An 18,512-nucleotide genomic window follows, 5' to 3' on the forward strand; every position below is an offset into this window, starting at 1 on the left:
CACCCCCTAACCCGGGTACGGTCCCGGCCCCCCCAGCTCCACCCCCTAACCCGGGTCCATCCGCAGCCCCCGCTGCCGCACCTCCTAACCAAAGTCCGGCAGCGGCCCCTGCTGCCTCGCTCCCAACACTGGGTGAGGCCTCCACTGTCCCCCCTCCACTAACTCGGGTCCGGCCGCCATCGCTCCACATCCCCAACTCGCGTACGGTTCGGGTCTCCGCCACCCACCGCCTCAACCAGGCTGGGGACCCACAACCGGCTGCAACCCCACCGCTGACCCCGCCCCTCCAGGAGGCTCAGCGGGCACAGAAGGGGGCTCCGTGTTCCCCGTGCGCGCCACTGCGGGAGACGGGACTCGTGAAGTGCGCCTGCGCGACGCGCTTGGCCCAGAACTGGTCCTTCTCCTAGACGGGCCTGAGCAACTGCGCCTGCGTGGGGCCGAAGACGGTGGCTCCATTACCCGGACATAGGGACGAGTGCGGACTGCGCAGGCGTAGGGAGCGGGGCCTAGGGAGGGGTTCTGTCCGCTGCCGGCCTGCGCGTACTGCGCTTGCGCGGGCCGAGGGCGGTGGCTCGGGCTCCTGGTAAGCGCTGTCTGCCCCTCCGCACCGGCGGTGTGGACGCAGAACTCAGCGGAGAAAGGCGGCTGAGGTAGGTTTCTCGTGGGCAGCTCAGGCGGCTGGACCGAACTGAGGTAGGACGTGCCAAGTGAGGGTCCTTGCCGGGCGTGTGCGTCAGTAGGCCGACCGAGGCCTCCATCCCCTCGAAGACCCCCGAACCTCCCTCTTATGTGCTAGGAGCTCTGGCCGCTGACTGCAAGCTCGGCGACTGCAGGGCCACGCCCCTTCCCGGCCACGCCCACCACCCTGGTTCCTCCCCCCCCCCCACCACGCCCAACAACGCGGTGCCGCTTTCCCCAGCCACGCCTTCTCGGAGAGGTGCCCACCTCACTTTCGTCTGCGCGAGCCCTCATCCTCTGTGAGCCCCCTCCCTTTCCTCCTTACCCCTGGTAGTACTCCTGCATCTAAGCCCTGTGTTTCACTTCATATCCCCCTCATTCTTTCTCCTCCCATCCTCTATTGCCTTTGGCCACTAGTCCCTGATCCTGGGTCGTCTACCCGGTGCCGCCGCACCCCCCCCCCCCCCCCGCAGGCTGGTCAGCCCACCTGGCCCTGCCCCATCAACCGGATCCAGCCTCACCCTCCCCAGCCCCTTCCAGCAAACCATCCCTGTCCAGGCTCCATCCCGCCCTGGCCCCAGTGCCAGTGTTTTCCAGTGAAAATACAATGTATATATATTAGTGTTTGTTGTTAACCCTAAAACAAAAACAACGAAACCCTGCTAGGTATTTTGCCAGCAAAAATGGGTTTATTTAAGAATGGCAGATAATTACAATCCAGGATAAGCAGTCTATGGCTGAGAGTTGAAAGTGTAGTGGCTTCTGATTGGTTGGGTTGTGATAGTCTCTCATTGGTTGTACTGTTGCTGGGGGGAGGAGGAAATCCTTTCTGCTGCTAGAAGAGTGTAGTAGCATCCACTGCGGGATCTGCTCTTTCTGGTGGGTCTGCAGGTAGCGCTCATTGCTGGCCTCCTCTGACTCCATTCTAAACGACTCTGTTCTGTTAATTTTCACATTGTAATTATAGATCCCACAAAAATAAGTATTAAGTCATGAATAAGTGAAGCATGCATTTTAAACAAAGCATTGTTATGTAAGAAAAAACACATTCATGTTGGAGTATAGTATGGATTATACGGTCACGGGGAAAAATGAGAACTGAGAATGAGAAGGGAAAGCCTCTGGAAGATGTAGACTTTTTGGTTCCTGTTAGTGGAAACACTTGAAAGCCCCAGGTGCTGTTGACCTTGAAAATAAAACAACCAGTTATTTTTACCAGAAAAGTGGGTTTATTTGGAAATGACAGAGGAATTGCAATTTCAGACCTGCAAACTATGGGGAAACTACTGGCAAATGGACTAGTGTAGGAGAGGAAGGTTACTTTATATAGAGAAAAAAGGTGGGGCACCTGGGTGGCTCATTCTGTTGAGCATTTCACCCTTGATTTGGGCTCAGGTCATGATCACAAGGTTGTGACATCAAGCCCCAGGACCCCATCATGGGGCTCAGGGCTGAGCGTAGAGCCTGCTTAAGATTCTCTTTATCTCCCTCTCTCCCTGCACCTCCCCTCCTCCTCTGCTCACCTTCTCTATTAAAAAAAGAAAGAAAAGAAAAAAAGGAGGAAGTTGGGAGGAGCTGCTTTGAAGGAAAGGCCATTGGAGGAAAGTGAGTGTGGGTGGTCACCCTTCCTGATTGGCTGGGCTAAGGCTGTTTGGCTGTTCTCATTGGCTGGGCTGCTGCCTGGGTAGGAGACCCTGCTGTGGTAGGAAAGTGAACTTTTTCCTGTCTGGTCTATAAGGAGTGGTAGGGTGTGAGAGCTCCCCCTGCTGGTCTCCGGACTACATTTCAAATGAGGTTTCCTTGATTTTCACAGTAAGGAATTTTAATTGGAGTGAAGGCTATCAGGGTTCCAAGAAAAGATTTGGCATTAATTTGTTGTTTTAAATCAATTCAGTAATCTAACAGAAACTAACAGTATTCATTAAATAAATAAGATCAGCACCTTTGTAGACTAGTGAAGAAAACACACAGAAGTTCATAAATTTCAAATGCTTTCTATTGTTTTCATGAAGAATTTCATTTATAAATTTGATTTCTGTTTCATTCTTTAAAAACCCGTTTTACTTCCTTTTGGCATAGGATCTTTATCATGGACCGTAGAAGTGAAGCAAACTTAATTATTATGCAGGGTAACAAAGTATTTTCTCATTCTCTCTCTTTTCAAAAGTAGAAATGGAGGGGAAAATGAAACATTAAAAGCGGCAGCTATGCGGCAGATCCTAAGAGAACCATGGCAACATCAGATGACTGCCCCAGAAGTGAATTGCAGGTAATTTCAGGTCTGGTATGTAAGAACCTGTATTTAAAAACTATGAACATTGCAGAGAGCAGAGCTTAGCCACCAACCATGGGATGCTTAAATTGAGGAAATTACAGGTGGCATTCTGAATTGGGCATCATAAACACCTCCCAGGAAACCTACCTTTGGTACCTGTGCTGGTGAAGCAAGCACATTGTTTTAGTTGTTTAATAAGGTCCTAGGCATAATGTCTTACAAGCAGGTTAGACACATTAGAAGTGATTTATATATTCATACTTTTTTTCTGCCTGTAACACATCTAGTTTCATTCAACTTATTAGTAAAAAAAAGATTACCCTACATTTCAAGGAATGTTGATTATATCAAATTAAAAACCAAATGAATACTCAAATAATCTTTTTTAAAAAATCAAACATTTTTATATCTGTGATGTCCAATTTTAACATTTCTTTTTTTTCTAGCCTTCTAATGGTTGTTCTAATTTCATTTGGGTTTTCATATATAGATTTGATTCATAGTTGTGTCATTAATCTTTCTTAATCATAAAACTTTTTAATTCCATGGATGTCCTATTCTTTTGAGAAATTTTTAAAATGTTGGAACTTTATAGAATAATATTGCAAACATTATTTGTACATGCCACACAAAAGTGAAAACTTGTTAACATTTTGTCGTATTTGCTTTAGAATGTAAATATATATACATATATGTATACATTTTGAAGGAAACCATAGATAAAGTTTGTGCCCCAGCCCCATTCTTCTTCCTCTGTTTCCACAGGCAAATACTACTGTGAATTATAAACTGATCTTTGTGCTTCTGCACCATTTTTTTACGTTTTTATACCTAGTATAGACATCTTTGACCAACATATGATACTCTTTGTGTGTGCTTTTTAGATTTTACTTAAGTGGCTTCATATTCTGTGTCATCTGCTGCTTGCTTTTTCCACTGTTACTGTAAAAAAATTTTTTTTAACATTTATTTTTGAGAGAGAGAGAGACTGAGCGTGTGTGTGCACGCTAGCGGGGGAGGGACAGAGAGAGAGGGAGACACAGAATCTGAAGCAGGCTCCAGGCTCTGAGCTGTCAGCACATGAACCGAGAAATCGTGACCTGAGCTGAAGTCAGATGCTTGACCAGCTGAGCCACCCAGGCGCCCCTCCACTAATGTTACTTTTGGGGGATTTGCCCTTGATGTATGCAGGTCAGTTGCAGTCTTACTGTTATACAGTAGATGTACACCACATTTTATTTATTTCCCTTTTGTGGACACTTGATGTTTCCAGTTTTTGTCTATTTCCAACAGTGCTGCAGTAAATATCCTACACATCTCCTTGTGCATACGTGCTCTCTGGTGTATACTTAGTAATGGCATTGCAGGGTGGAAGGGATTGCATATTTTCAGTTTTACTAGATAGTGATCAGTTGTTCTCCAGTTTACGGGTCTGCCAGGAACCCATATAGTGCTTGGTAACACTTGAGAGCATCAGACTTTGAAAGTTTGCTCAGTCTGATGAGTTAGAAATGATATCTTGTTATTTAGTTCTTAATTACTTGGGCATCTGTCATGGAAGTATTTCTGTACTGTTTGTGTTCATCCGGTTAATAGCGCTCTTCATTACAGAAGAGATGCCTGCTATTCAAAATTTGTGTTTTATCTTTCCTTCCCCTGATCACCTTTAAGGGGTTTTATCACTTTCATCTTTTCAAAGAACCAGTTTTGTCTTTGTTGAATTTCTCTGTGTTCATCTGTTTTCTATCTCATTGGTTTTCTCTTTTCTCTTTATTTCTTTTATACTTTGGGTTTCATTTTCTATTTTTATAGCATCTTGTGATGGAAGTTTGGGTCACTGATTTAAACCTTCCTTTTCTTTAAGGGGCGCCTGGCTGGCTCAGTCGGTTAAGAGTCCTACTTGGGCTCAGGTCATGATCTCACAGTCTGTGAGTTTGAGCCCTGCGTCTGGCTCTGTGCTGACAGCTCAGAGCCTGGAGCCTGCTTTGGAATCTGTGACTCCCTCTCTCTCTGTCCCCTCCCGCTCATGCTCTGTCTCTGTCTCTCAAAAAATAAATAAATGTTAAAAAAAAAAACACACACACACACAAAAAAAAACCTTCCTTCTCTAATATATGTTTTTAAAGGTGTAACTTTACCTCTGACCATCGGTTTGCTGTACCTCACACACTTATATACATCATATTTTCATTGTTGATCAGTTAAAATATTTTCTAATATGTTATAGTGGAAATTAGAAAATTTCTGGGCTATTCAGACATGTGTTGTCTATTTTCAGACATTTAGGAATTTTTGCTTATCTTTTTGTTACTTAATTTTGGCTTGATTATGTTGTTCAGAAAAGATACTATTTAAAGTTTCAGTGTTTGGAAGTTTATTCAGGCCTGCTTTGTGACCTCGTCAGATGGGCTGTTTTGGCGAATGTTCCACATGCATGTGCAAAGAGCATGTTTGCTGTGGTTGTTGGTTTTCTATAAATGTCATTAAGGTCAAATGGGTTATTAGCGTTGTTTAAGTCTTTTGTGTCCTTTCTGACTTTTTGCCCGTTTGTTGTGTCAGTTACTGAGAGAGATGAGCTTCAAAAATGTCCTTTCTGATTGTGGATTTGTCTTTTTTTTTAAATTTCCTTTTGAATCTATCACTTTTTGCTTCATATATTTTGAATCTGTTACTTGGTGCATGGATTTAGGGTAGATTTTACTTTCTAGATTGATGGATTTTTATGAAGTCTTTCTTTTTACCTATTAATATTTCTTGCCCTGTATCTATTTTGTCTTATGTTAATACAGCTGTACCAGCTTGCGTGGTACACATACACCAATATTTTGAATCTATTTTAAATCTAAGTCCATATATTTAAAATGTTTCTCTTGTAAAGAGCCTATAGGTATGTCATTTTTCCCCCTTGCCGGGTAACTTCTGCTCCTAAATTGGAGTATTTAGTCTGTTAACATTTAACATAATGACTGGTATGGTTAAGTCTAACATCTTGCTGTTTTTCTATTTCTTCTTTGCATATTCTTTGTACCTTTCTCCATTCTTGCCTCCTTTTTGATTAATAAAATATTGTTTGCAATTCCACATTATCTCCTCTATTGGCTTTTCATGTGTATCTTTTACGGATATGTTAGTGGTTACCCAAGAAATTGTGATATGCATCTTTAACCTATCTCAGTCTTTTTTTTTTTTTCGACCACTTCATGATGTAAGATTCCTCCAAATTACTTGCCTTTACCAGCCCCCATTTTTGTGCTATTTGTACTATTGTTGTAACATACTTTACTTCTTTATATGTCATAAGCCCCATAATGAATTATTATTGTTTCCTTATACTGTTTAAGTCTTTCTTATAAAGGATAAGAAATAGTCTTGTCTCCCTACATATTTACTTTTCTGGTGTCTTTATATCTAAAACTCTGGAAAATATTAAAGACTGTGATAATGCCGGTTGCTGGTGAGTATTCAAGCAGAGAGCACTCGCTGCATTGCCGTGAAGTGTGAAGTGCTGCACCTTTGATGGAAAGAATCTGGCAAATGTGTGAATGAAAACCATGCATATTTTTCAGCCCTGATAATCTATCCCATAGAAGTAAAATATCATGACATAAGGATAAATGTGTAGAGATGTTTGTGGCCACATTGTTTACGGTGGTAGAAAGTTGGACACCAAGAGAAAGTCCATCAATCAAGGGTGACTGAAGAATCAGGAAGAATTCCTTTTGTAGAGTATTATATAGTCATTGGAAATTATAAATTAGAGTTCTAAGAATTGGGGAGTTTTTTTTGCAAGTTATAGTGTGAGTAAAAAAAACCCAAAATTAATAAAAGGGTTTGTGACATCCTTCACAAACAACTGTGTCAGAAGAAAAACCTCATGTGTGTGGGTGTATGTGTGCATGGATGTGTGTGTGACACGAGCATGGAGAAAGTGTGGGAGGATGTGCCAGGTGACTGGTAAAGGTTAGGGAGGGTGGTGAGAAGCTGATGATGTAGGTGGAGCAGGGGCAGGGGAAGGGGAGCAAGGTAAAAAGGAAATTATACTGTGTAAAATGAATCAGATTACTGTAGTAAGAAAATGTGCAAAGGATACAGATAGGCAACTAACAAAAAAGATGACCAAAAAGTACTTGAAAAACATGTTTGACCTCACTAAAAATTAAAGGCAGATGGAACTGGAGCACCTGGGTGGCTCAGTCAGTTCAACGTCTGACTCTTGATTTCGGCTCAGGTCATGATCCCAGGGTCATGGGATTGATCTCCAGCTTGGGCCCTGCACTGAGCATGGAGCCTACTTAAGATTCTCTTTCCCTCCCTTTGCCCCTCTCCCCTGCTTTCTGTCAAAAAATAAAATTAAAATAAAATAAGATAAAATAATAAATTGTAAAATTATAAAAAAAAATAAAGGCAAATGGAACTAACAAAGACAGTGTCTCCACATCAAACTGGCAGAGTTGAGTGATGATGCATGTCCACTGTTGATAAGGGTGTGGGAAAACCATTAACTGTTTTCTTTTATGATTATTCAGAGACTAGAGAGCGAGAATGAGCGGGGGAGGGGGAGCGAGGGGCAGGGTGGAGAGAGAGCGAATCCCAAGCAGGCTCCATGCTGTTGGTGCAGAGCCCAACACGGGGCTTGAACCCACGACTGTGAGATCATGACCTGAGCCGCTATCAAGAGTTGGATGCTTAGCTGACTGAGCCACCCTGGTGCCCCTCTTTTAGTCTTATGTAGGTCTGAGGAGCTACCTTTCTGGAGGGTATTTGGTGGTGATCTCAGAAGTTATAAAAGTGGGGCACCTGGGTGGGCATCTGACTCTTGGTTTTGGCTCAGGTCATGATCTCACGGTCCGTGAGTTCGAGCCCCACGTCGGACTCTGTGCTGGCAGCTCAGAGCCTGCAGCCTGCTTCGGATTCTGTGTCTCCTCTCTCTGCCCCTCCCATGCTCATGCTCTGTCTGTCTCTGTCAATAATAAGTAAGTGTTAAAAAAAATTTTTTTTAAAAGTTTGTCTTACATAATTTGTAATGTAAAAACTGAAAACAGTTTAAGAATACATAATGAGATCAGGTAAATAAATTAAGATTATTCATAGAATGGAATACTATCAGATATTAGAAATGTATTTAGAAGTAATTTAATGAGGAAAATACAATTAAAAAAATTTTTTTAATGTTTATTTATTTTTGAGACAGAGACAGAGCATGAGCAGGGGAGGGGCAGAGAGAGAGACACACACAGAATCCAAAGCAGGTTCCAGGCTCTGAGCTGTCAGCACAGAGCCTGACGCGGAGCTCAAACTCATGAACCATGAGATCATGACCTGAGCCTAAGTTGGACACTCAACTGACTGTGCCACCCAGGCGCCCCAAATACTCACAATTTAATGAGTGGGAAACTTGTCACAAGGCAGATTTATATGATCTCCATAAATACCCTATATGCACATATTATATGTACACTTAAAAAAAAAAGCTGGAAAGAATATAAATGTTAGTATGTTAATCATTATCCCTGACCAGTGAGCAAGATTACAGATGGTTGTAATTTTCCTCTGGGTACACTTGTGCTTTCATACATTTTCCAAAGAATGTGAATTACATTTATGTTTAGGAAAATTTGTTTAAAATGTATATATGGGGACAGGGTTGCTTCATTGAACTGGAACGTGTGGTTGGAGGTTCTCCCACCCCCAATGGGTGTCTTCCTGGCAAGTCTGTTCTTTTTTTTTTAAATTTTTTTTTTTTTTTTTTCAACGTTTATTTATTTTTGGGACAGAGAGAGACAGAGCATGAATGGGGGAGGGTCAGAGAGAGAGGGAGACACAGAATCGGAAACAGGCTCCAGGCTCTGAGCCATCAGCCCAGAGCCCGACGCGGGGCTCGAACTCACGGACCGCGAGATCGTGACCTGGCTGAAGTCGGACGCTTAACCGACTGCGCCACCCAGGCGCCCCCTGGCAAGTCTGTTCTGATGGAAAGTGGAGACTGGGCAGGTGCACTCTAGGCTCCCCTTCTGGGTCCTGAGCAGCGTGTGACAGCAGCAGTGCAGTCTGAGTGAGGCTGCGAGGGTTGTGCCGGTCCCTAGCACCTTCCTGAGGCCTGCCCAGTTCTGCAGTTCTGCCCTCGGGTCTGACAAGGTCCCCAGAGTGTGATGCCCAGGAACAGGTCTTCTTTCTCTTAGGGCTGGTCACTACTTTGAGGATGATGTTCAGGGTCAGTCACCAGGTAGATGCTAAAAGTGTCTCATTTCTTTCTTTGATGTTCTCTTTAGGATGTGTTAATAATTTTGTACTAGAGACATAAAGGTAGAGCGAAGGTGAGATCCCTTGATCCTGCTACTGAAGATGACTCAACTTGTAGGATTAAATCTGGTCACACGAATCTTCATTTGAACCCAAATGAAATAACCAAAAGGCTACAAGTTATTAGGATGGACAGAAAGAGAAGCACCATAGTCATCTCCTGTTCTTTCCTTTGCTTTGAGCAGGAGGGAGAGGGTCTCATGGAATGTGGTGGCCAGGAGCATCTCCAGGAGAGTGCACACCCGGAAGAGTTTGTGGCCATTGCAGACTATTCTGCCACTGACCAGACGCAGGTAACCCGACGCACTTGCTCACGTGCAGTGGCCATGGGCCTCAGTCCATGTTTTTTTTTTTGATTCAGTATGCTAAATGACAGAAGTAGATATTTGAAGAAGTCATACCAAAGTTAAGTAAAGAGGTATTCAGACGTTTAGAGCCCAGTGAGACCTGTGAGTGACCCTTCTCTTCCTACCCTAACAAGTTCCAGTCCCAAGCCTTAGGTGAAAGATACCTGGTAAGGAATCGGGGGAAGCACCTGCTCCAATTTCTGTTTGGAAACCTTGGTTTAGAACCTATTCTAGTTAATGAAAAATAAGGCTATAAGATAAAGATACTGACTTGAATGTAGCTTTTCCTACTTTGTAACCCAGTAAATGAATCACCTACCACATAGCTGAGTTACTGTGAAGCGGCTGTTCAGAAATTTTGTCCTAAGCCATTTGAAAATGTTTCGTCTTTCCCTTAAAAGATACCATGTGCTTTTCTTTCATGTAGATGTTCCATAAAAATCTCTAAACCTTGGTATCATTTTCACAAATTGTGAGTTGGTATAATTACCTGTTGGGTCCTTTTTGAAATAGCTGTGATTTGGGCCCCAGTTATGGGGGATTTATCACTGAGCCACAATTGAAATACCACTTTCAGGTTTTTCTTGAATTTTGACTTCTGTGTATGTTTTTTCCAGCTCAGCTTTTTCAGAGGGGAAAAAATTCTCGTCCTGAGACAGACAACTGCTGATTGGTGGTGGGGCGAGCGCGCAGGCTGCTGCGGGTACATACCTGCAAACCACCTTGGGAAGCATTTGGAGGAGTGTGATCCTGAAGACACGTGGCAGGATGAAGAGTACTTCGGCAGCTATGGAACCCTGGTATTGCATTCCAGATCCCTGTTCAGTTGGCCAGGTGCTGGTATTGCATTCCAGATCCCTGTTCAGTTGGCCAGGTGCTGGTTTCTTCTCTCTAGTTTAAAGTTAGCTTCACCTGGACTGCTGCTTCTCATGGTTTAGAGCAGGGTTTGCAGACTTTTTCTCTGGCTAGTAGACCATGTGGTTACTCAGCTCTGCCATTGTAGTGCAGAAGCAGTCATAAAACCGTAAGTGAGTATGGCGTATTCTTTTGATTTTTAAAAACCATTAAAAATCATTCTTGGCTTGCAGGCCATACAAAAACAGGTGGTAGGCTGGATTGGCCCATGGTTGTTTAGAGAGATTATCTGACCAATGGGATTATGAATTTTTCTCAGCATTTAAAAAAGAGTAATACATTTTATTTTATTTATTTATTTATTTATTTTAATTTTTTTTTTTCAACGTTTATTTATTTTTGGGACAGAGAGAGACAGAGCATGAACGGGGGAGGAGCAGAGAGAGAGGGAGACACAGAATCGGAAACAGGCTCCAGGCTCTGAGCCATCAGCCCAGAGCCTGACGCGGGGCTCGAACTCCCGGACTGCGAGATCGTGACCTGGCTGAAGTCGGACGCCTAACCGACTGCGCCACCCAGGCGCCCCTTATTTTAAAAATAAAATACAAAAAAGTTACACAAGTCAACAATAATACCTTTATAAATAACTGACTTACTAGTTGTGTGTGTGTGTGTGTGTTTTCCCAATTTGGATAAAGACCCATAATCCTAAAGTCCAGACAGCTCCTGTTTATATTTTAAACCTAGATGAAAACAGATGCCTGCAGAATAAACATTGTAGACCTAATGTTGAGTGAAAGAAGCAAGACATCAAAGAACTTTTGATTCAATTATATAAAATTACAAAGCAGTGTTAAAAGGTATCGTTTATGAATGTAAGTGGTGAGACTCTGAAGGAGATCAGGGACCTGGTTCCCCTGAGAATCAGGATGGTGGTTACTGTTGAGAGCGGGGGGGGGGGGGGGGGCTGTGATGGTGTCAACTTTGAAAATAAAATCGTTATTATACTAGCGAAGCCGGTTTATTCGCGAATAGCAGGGGAACCGCAATCCAGGGCAGGCAGGCTGCAGGGAAGCACAGGCAAGTCTGGAGAACCAATCAGTAGGGAGAAGGGGTGGGCGGGGCTGCTTGAAATGAAAGCCCATTGGAGGATGGCGGCTGCTTCTTGGCTAAGTTTGGCGGTTTCTCATTGGCTGGGCTGCTGCTCAGGCCAGGAGAAAATCGTTCTCGTGCTGGGTAGTAAAGTAGGCTTCTTCCTTCGGACTGCTGGAGTGGTAGCGCAGGAGCCGCACCCTTCAGAGCTTCCCTCTCCTTTTCAGGGAGGTTTTCCACCCTCATTTTCGTATCAGCCAGGCTGGGGTGGAAAGGTTGGGGGGGCTGGCAGTATTCTGGTATTGGCTGCACAAGTGTTTGCTGGAAAACTATATTTGACAGACTGTAAGGCAGTTTTTAATACACTTTTTTTGTAGGTGTGTTATATTTGACAAAAATGTTACAATAAATGAAAACCACCTGTGTATGTACATGATGAGAGCTTTCAAATTATCAAGAAAGAGTATTTTGTTGATTTTAAAAGGGCCATATTGGTGGTTTATTTAATGACTTTTCATCATGATAAGCCATGCTGTAATGGACTTCCTTTTACATAAATCTTGTTTACCTTTTGCTAGAATTTCTATTGGGTAAATTTGTAGGGTGTATGTATGGTGTTTTTTGCTTTGGTGGATCTTTCCAATTTGCCCTCCAGAAAGATTGGCTGATTATACACCTACCAATAGTATGTGGAAGCTTATATCACAACCACAATTGCCACAGTGAAAACAGATTTCTAATCCTAAAAGGGAAATATGTTATCTCTTGATTCTGGTTTCTGTTTGTTATTTTAATTTAATTTAATTTTATTTATCCTTAAAGTTTATTTATTTGTTTTGAGAAAGGCAGAGACCGCTGAGTGGGTGAGGGGCAGAGAGCAAGGGGGAGAGAGAGAGAGAGAGGAAGAGGGAGAGAGAGAGAATATTCCAAACAGGCTCTGCACTGCCAGTGTAGAGCCAGATGTGGGGCTCGAACTCACGAAACAGACCATGACCTGAGCCGAAACCAAGAGTTGGTCGCTTAACCAACTGAGCCATTCAGGTGCCCTGTTATTTTTTTTTTTAAAGTTTTTTTTTTCCAACGTTTTTTATTTATTTTTGGGACAGAGAGAGACAGAGCATGAACGGGGGAGGGGCAGAGAGAGAGGGAGACACAGAATCGGAAACAGGCTCCAGGCTCCGAGCCATCAGCCCAGAGCCTGACGCGGGGCTCGAACTCACGGACAGCAAGATCGTGACCTGGCTGAAGTCGGATGCTTAACTGACTGCGCCACCCAGGCGCCCTGGTGCCCTGTTATTTTTATTATTTTTTTTTAATGGTTATTTTTGAGAGAGAGAAAGAGAGAGGGAGTAGGGGAGGGACAGAGAGAAGAAGACAGAATCTGAAGCAGGCTCCACAGTGTCAGCGAAAAGCCCCATGTGGGTCCAAATGTAACCTCTAGATCATGACCTGAGCCGAAGTCAGCTGCTCAACTGACTGAGCCACTCAGGGGCCCCCAGTTTCTTTTTTTTAAAGTCAGATTGGTCACCTTTTATATTTTGTTGGCCTTTTCTATTTCTCCATTTTTTTAGGTAAACTTTCATGTACTTTGCTCATTTTTCTTTTTATTTGTGTCCGTTTCTCTGTTGAATAAGCTGGTTAGCCTGGAATTACACTTACCACTTGCCTCTCATCTTTTCCCATGGAACTCTGAGTTTTATGGTCTGATTTGTCCTTTTTCTTTGTGGCTTCTGGATTTTGTGTCCTACTTTGAAGACCTTCACTCCAATATTATAAATATCCATACTTTCTTTTAGACTTTTGTGACCCCATTTTTAACAATGAAATATTTAAATCAATCTGGAACTTACTAGTTGTAAAGAATAAGGTAAAATTACAACTTAATTTCCCCACAAATATTCAGCTGTTCCAGCATCAGTTATTGGATGATCCTCCTTTTCCTGATGATATGAAATGCACGTTTATCATACGTTACATTTCTAAATTCTATTTGTGTCATCTCTGTTCTGTTTCATTGATCTGTTTATTTCTTTTGCAGCTCCAGATGCTTTTCATTATTGTAGCTTTTAAACATCTGGGAGGCTAGGTCTCTAGCAGTCCTCCTGTTTTTTAGTGCTTTCATGGCTAGGCTGGTCTCTAGTGTTTGAAGCTAATTTTATTAGCATTTGTTGTACACCCTTCCCCAGGCCAAATTGGCTGGCGTTTTAATTGGTATTGCATGGAAAGTTTACATTAATTTAGGGAGAAGTGACATGTTCATCACATCACACTCACTTTCCCCATTTCTTGAGCATTGTTTTATGTCTCTCAGAGTTTTAAGGTTTATTTTATTTTTTCTTTCTTTCTTTCTTTCTTTCTTTCTTTCTTTCTTTCTTTCTTTCTTTCTTTCTTTCTTTCGGTTTTGACCATATTGGGTGCTTTGCCTTTCTTGTTAAATCTATCCCTAGATGTTTTTATGTATTATTTTTGTTAAGTGGTTGGGTGAAGTGTTCTATAAATATTAGATTAAGTTGGTTGATAGTATTGTTTGAGTCTGTGCCCTTACTGATTTTCTTTCTACTTCTCTCTCAGCTACCGAGAGAAGGATATTGATCATAATTGTGAATTTGTCTATTTCTTGTTGCATTTCTATTGGTTTTTACTTAGTGTATTTTGAAGCTTTGTTATTAGATACAAAAGTATTTAGAATTATTAGGTCCTGTTGCTAAAGTGATTCCTGTGTTACTATGACCTGACTCTTCGTTGCTGGGAATATTCTTTGATCTGAAATATATTTTGTGTGATGAAAATGCCACCATCTAACTTCCTTCTCCTGGCATCAGCATGGTGCACCTTTGCATGCTAGTTCTGACTTTCTGTTAAGGTGGATCACTGCAGGCAGGATGGCTGGGTCTTGACTCCATCTACTCTGACCCTCCAACCCTTTGTGTTTCAGTCTTCAGTGTCTTTATGAGGAGCCACGATAGGCTCATGCAGGCACCGTCCAGACTTCCTGTTTGTGCTGACATGGTCTGGATAGCTTGACTGTCCCCCTCTCAGCCATGCGGGTTTTCTGCAGCTTGAGATCTAAGAGGTGAGGTGTGAGGGATGGTGCTGTGGGTGCAGCCGCTCTGGGCTCTGACTGCCACCTGTAGCTTCACGAACCATCTGGAGGAGGCTTTCTCTGTTTCCGTGAGGATTAGTGTGATTCCTGTGATGTCTTATGTTATCTTGGGTTTCATGTGTTTTCCTCCCTCTGGACATGGCTGGGGGCCTCAAGCTTACCCTCTGAGGGTCAGCGAGGTTGTTACCTCCCTCCAGAGCTACAGTTTTGGGTGGGGCCCTGTGTGCCTCCTCTAGCATCTCTGCTGGTGGCTTGTCCACGGTCTCTCTTGATGGATAGTTGGCCAAGTTGTATCTGATGGGGAATTTGGTGGTTCCTCCTGTCTCATGTGGGAACAGTGGTCAGGAGGGTAATGTCTGCACCATCTCCTCAGTGATTCACTCCTGCTTCTCTGCTCTCCTGGCTCTTGGGGAGGTGAAGGGAGAATCTCTAGGCAGCACCACAGTGAACTGAAGGATTCTAGAAACTTCCATCTCATTCCTTCACTGTTTTATTTTTGTCTAGTGGCGTATTTGTGTCCTTTGATTTTTTTTGTCTTTTGTTTTCTCTATGTTGCTCATATTTTTAGGCATGGGGTGGTGGGGTCAAGAGGGTTAGCTCAGTCTCTGATCTTCCTTCTTAAACCAGAGCTCAGGATAGCTCAGATTGTAAGCAGTGATTCCGAATGTGTATTTCCTCTAGAAACTTCACTTGGAAATGTTGGCAGACCAGCCACGAACAACTAAATACCACAATGTTATCCTGCAGAATAAAGAATCCCTGAAAGATAAAGTGATTCTGGATGTCGGCTGTGGGACTGGGATCATCAGCCTCTTCTGTGCACATCATGCGCAGCCCAAAGCAGTGAGTAGGAGGCAGCTGTCCCTTCAGCGGCTTGTGAGCTGAGTCTTGGTGTGGTCCCGTGTGCAAAGGCCCTGTGTCGGTGAAACGGGCAGTGTGCTCTGGCAGGCTGAGCCTATTGGACGTTGTGATGTTGGCGTAATGAGTCACAAACAGCACAGAGTAGAAGAGGAGAGAATAGAAAATATCTCAGTGAGTTGCATGTTGTGGGATATTTTTTGGTAAAATGTTTATTTCAGTTGAATAGAGAAACATATGTGTCCCTGTGTTGGGGCTGAGCCACTGGTGTAGGTCACTGTCCAAGTGATATCCCTGCACTGAGCAGGGACCACCTGGCAGGGACAAAACAGACCATTCTCCGTGACACAAGGTGGCTTCCCTTCGTCCTCTTCCCTTTAAAGTATGCGGGGTGGGCCGTGCAGAGCTGAAGCCCTGCGGCGGCCCCCGACACAGGTGGATGAAACTCCTAGTTTATAAGTGGAGCTGTGGTGCAGTGACCACTGGAGTTCAGGTGCTGTCAGAACCGAGACGTATGTACACACGACCTTCCTCTGACAACCTGGATTTGAAATGGTCTCAGCCACTGATATCCATAAAGTCTGAGTCTTCTCAGGCCAATACTGAGAAGCTCCGGCATCAGTTATCAGTTATGGGTTGTGTTGCTGCGTGTGTGGGAGCTGGGCCACACACTGGGTCGTGTGTGGGAGCAGGGGAGGGCCCCTGCGGTGGGTGCCCAGTATGGGTGTAGGGCCTTCCTCTCACCTGCAGCCCCCTGTCTGTTTTAGGCAGGAGGTGGAGTGAAAGTTAGAGGTGGCTCCCTTGCCAGGGCTCCGTCTGTTGGAGATAGCACGGTGTGGCCCAGCTGCCATTCCTGCTGTCCGGCACTGTCGCTTCCGTCTGTCCTTGTTTTCTCTGATGCCGACTCTGACTCAGCTGAAGCAATGGGCTCAGGGAGAGCAGATGACAGGCCGCTTTGCAGGGTGGGACATGCACTGATGGCACTTCTCCCATATGCAGGTGTATGCAGTGGAGGCCAGTGAGATGGCCCAGCACACAGGGCAACTGGTCATGCAGAATGGCTTCGCCGACATCATCACTGTGTTCCAGCAGAAGGTGGAGGATGTGGTGTTGCCGGAGAAGGTGGATGTGCTGGTATCCGAGTGGATGGGGACCTGCCTGCTGGTAAGGGGCACTGGGACATGCGGGTGGCTGTGGATTGCACCAGGGAAGTGCAGATTCCAAGCAGGGGACATGGACTGGGTCCAGAGGGGCTGTTGTGAGCAGAGCTTCTAGGGGAGAGCTGCAGCTGTTTCATGTTAAAGTGAATCCACCTGGTGCCTTTCCTGGCGCTGACCTCTGCTTAGTGCAGGACAGCCTCGAGGCCACAAAATCCACCACTTGTGACAACGGGGCGGGGAGACCTTGAAGGCGATATGCTAAGTGAAATAAGTCAGAGGCATACTGTATGATCTCACTTACATGTGGAATCTGAAAACAACAACAACACAAAACTCACCCACCAAACTCCTAGAAAAAGAGCAAATTTGTGGTTAAGGGGGAAAAAGGGGGTTGGGGAGAAAGAATTGGAAGACCATGGTCAAAAGGTGCAGACTTCAGGTACACGAAAATGAGCAGTGGGGTCACGATGTATAGGCTGGTGAGTACGGTGACATACAGGACAGACGTTAAGAGCGAACAGTTGACCCTTGAACAATGTGGGTTTGAACCATGTAGGCCCACTCACACATGGAATTTTTTTTAATTAAAAAACATTTTTTAATGTTTATTTATTTTTGAGAGAGAGAGAGAGCATGAGTGGGAGAGGGGCAGAGAGAGAGGAAGACACAAAATCTGAAGCAGCCTCCAGGCTTTGAGCTGTCAGCACAGAGCCCGACGTGGGGCTCGAACTCATGGACTGTGAGATCATGACCTGAGCCGAAGTCGGACGCTCAGCCAACTGAGCCCCCCAGGTGCCCAAAGTGATAAATACTAACTAAACTTTTATGGTAATCATTTCACAATACATGTAAATCAAGTCATTGTGCTGTACATCCTGAACTTGTAATTATCTTAGAGAAAGTTGGTGACAGGTTGGTGGTTTTTTAAAAACACAAAAAAGCATGTACAATATGATTCCAATTTTTTTCTAAGTTTATTTATTTATTTTTGAGAGAGAGAGCATGAGCACGAGGGGGGAGGGGCAGAAAGAGAGGGAGAGAGAGAATCCCAAGCAGGCTCTGCACTGTCAGCACAGAGCCTGATGTGGGGCTCAAACTCACGAACCATGAGATCATAACCGGAGCCGAAATAAAGAATCAGATGCTTAGTCAAATGAGCCACCCAGGTGCCCCTAGTTTTGTTTTTAAAAACTGTACATGGCGAGAGTCCTGGGTAGCTCAGTTGTTTAGGCATCTGACTTTGGCTCAGGTCATGATCTTGCAGTTCCTGAGTTCGAGCCCCGCATTGGGCTTTCTGCTGTCAGTGGGGAGCCCACTTTGGATCCTCTGTCCCACTTTCTCTCTGCCCCTCCCCTGCTCGTGCTCTCTTTCTCTCAAAAATAAATAAAAAACATTAAAAAATATTCATAGGTAGCAATGACCTAGCCGGCTGCAGGTAGGATGTTCCAGGTATGGTGGGGAAAGCACACCCCACCCTGTGTGTCCCAGTGAGTGCAGCTATGGATCTAGGACAGCATGCAGGGAGAAGCTATTTGAGGGCTTTGAAAAGCATATAGTAGCTGGAAGGTTGAGAAAGAAGGCCAGAACTTGAAGTACACCGACCTGGTCTTAAGTTTATTGTTATTCCTCCTATGGCTCTGTCTCCATACGTAACTTTAGTAATTTAGATGAAAAAGACCAATTCTTTTGAAAAGTGCAAACTTCTACAACTAACCCACAGTGAGGTAGATAACTTGAATAATCAAGTAAATACTAACAGTATTAATTTATAGTTGAAAACCTTCTGTGAGGAGAAATCTGTAGGCCTAAATTATTTCACTGGTGAAATCTACAAACACATTTAA

The 18,512-nt window shown here is 44.0% G+C and overlaps 1 protein-coding gene across 3 annotated transcripts in view; it reads left to right on the forward strand.

The window, feature by feature from the left end:
• Positions 1-518: 518 nt before the first annotated feature.
• Positions 519-18,512, forward strand: part of PRMT2 (protein arginine methyltransferase 2) — a 37,789-nt gene continuing 19,795 nt past the window's right edge. Inside the window, exons 1-6 of one of the 3 annotated variants that reach the window (XM_047099004.1) lie at positions 519-650; positions 2,849-2,962; positions 9,439-9,546; positions 10,218-10,400; positions 15,398-15,493; positions 16,508-16,672. In XM_047099004.1, coding sequence (XP_046954960.1) covers positions 2,909-2,962; positions 9,439-9,546; positions 10,218-10,400; positions 15,398-15,493; positions 16,508-16,672 — 606 coding nt within the window. In that variant the 5' untranslated portion in view covers positions 519-650; positions 2,849-2,908. Of the gene's footprint in view, positions 651-2,848; positions 2,963-9,438; positions 9,547-10,217; positions 10,401-15,331; positions 15,494-16,507; positions 16,673-18,512 lie in introns of all 3 variants that reach the window. The other 2 variants (XM_047099002.1, XM_047099003.1) reach the window with 2 other exon arrangements.

Source organism: Lynx rufus, unplaced genomic scaffold, assembly GCF_022079265.1.
Source record: "Lynx rufus isolate CCGP_SWC_20201006 ecotype Redwood Valley unplaced genomic scaffold, mLynRuf1.p SCAF_5, whole genome shotgun sequence".
Lineage (NCBI taxonomy): Eukaryota > Metazoa > Chordata > Mammalia > Carnivora > Felidae > Lynx > Lynx rufus.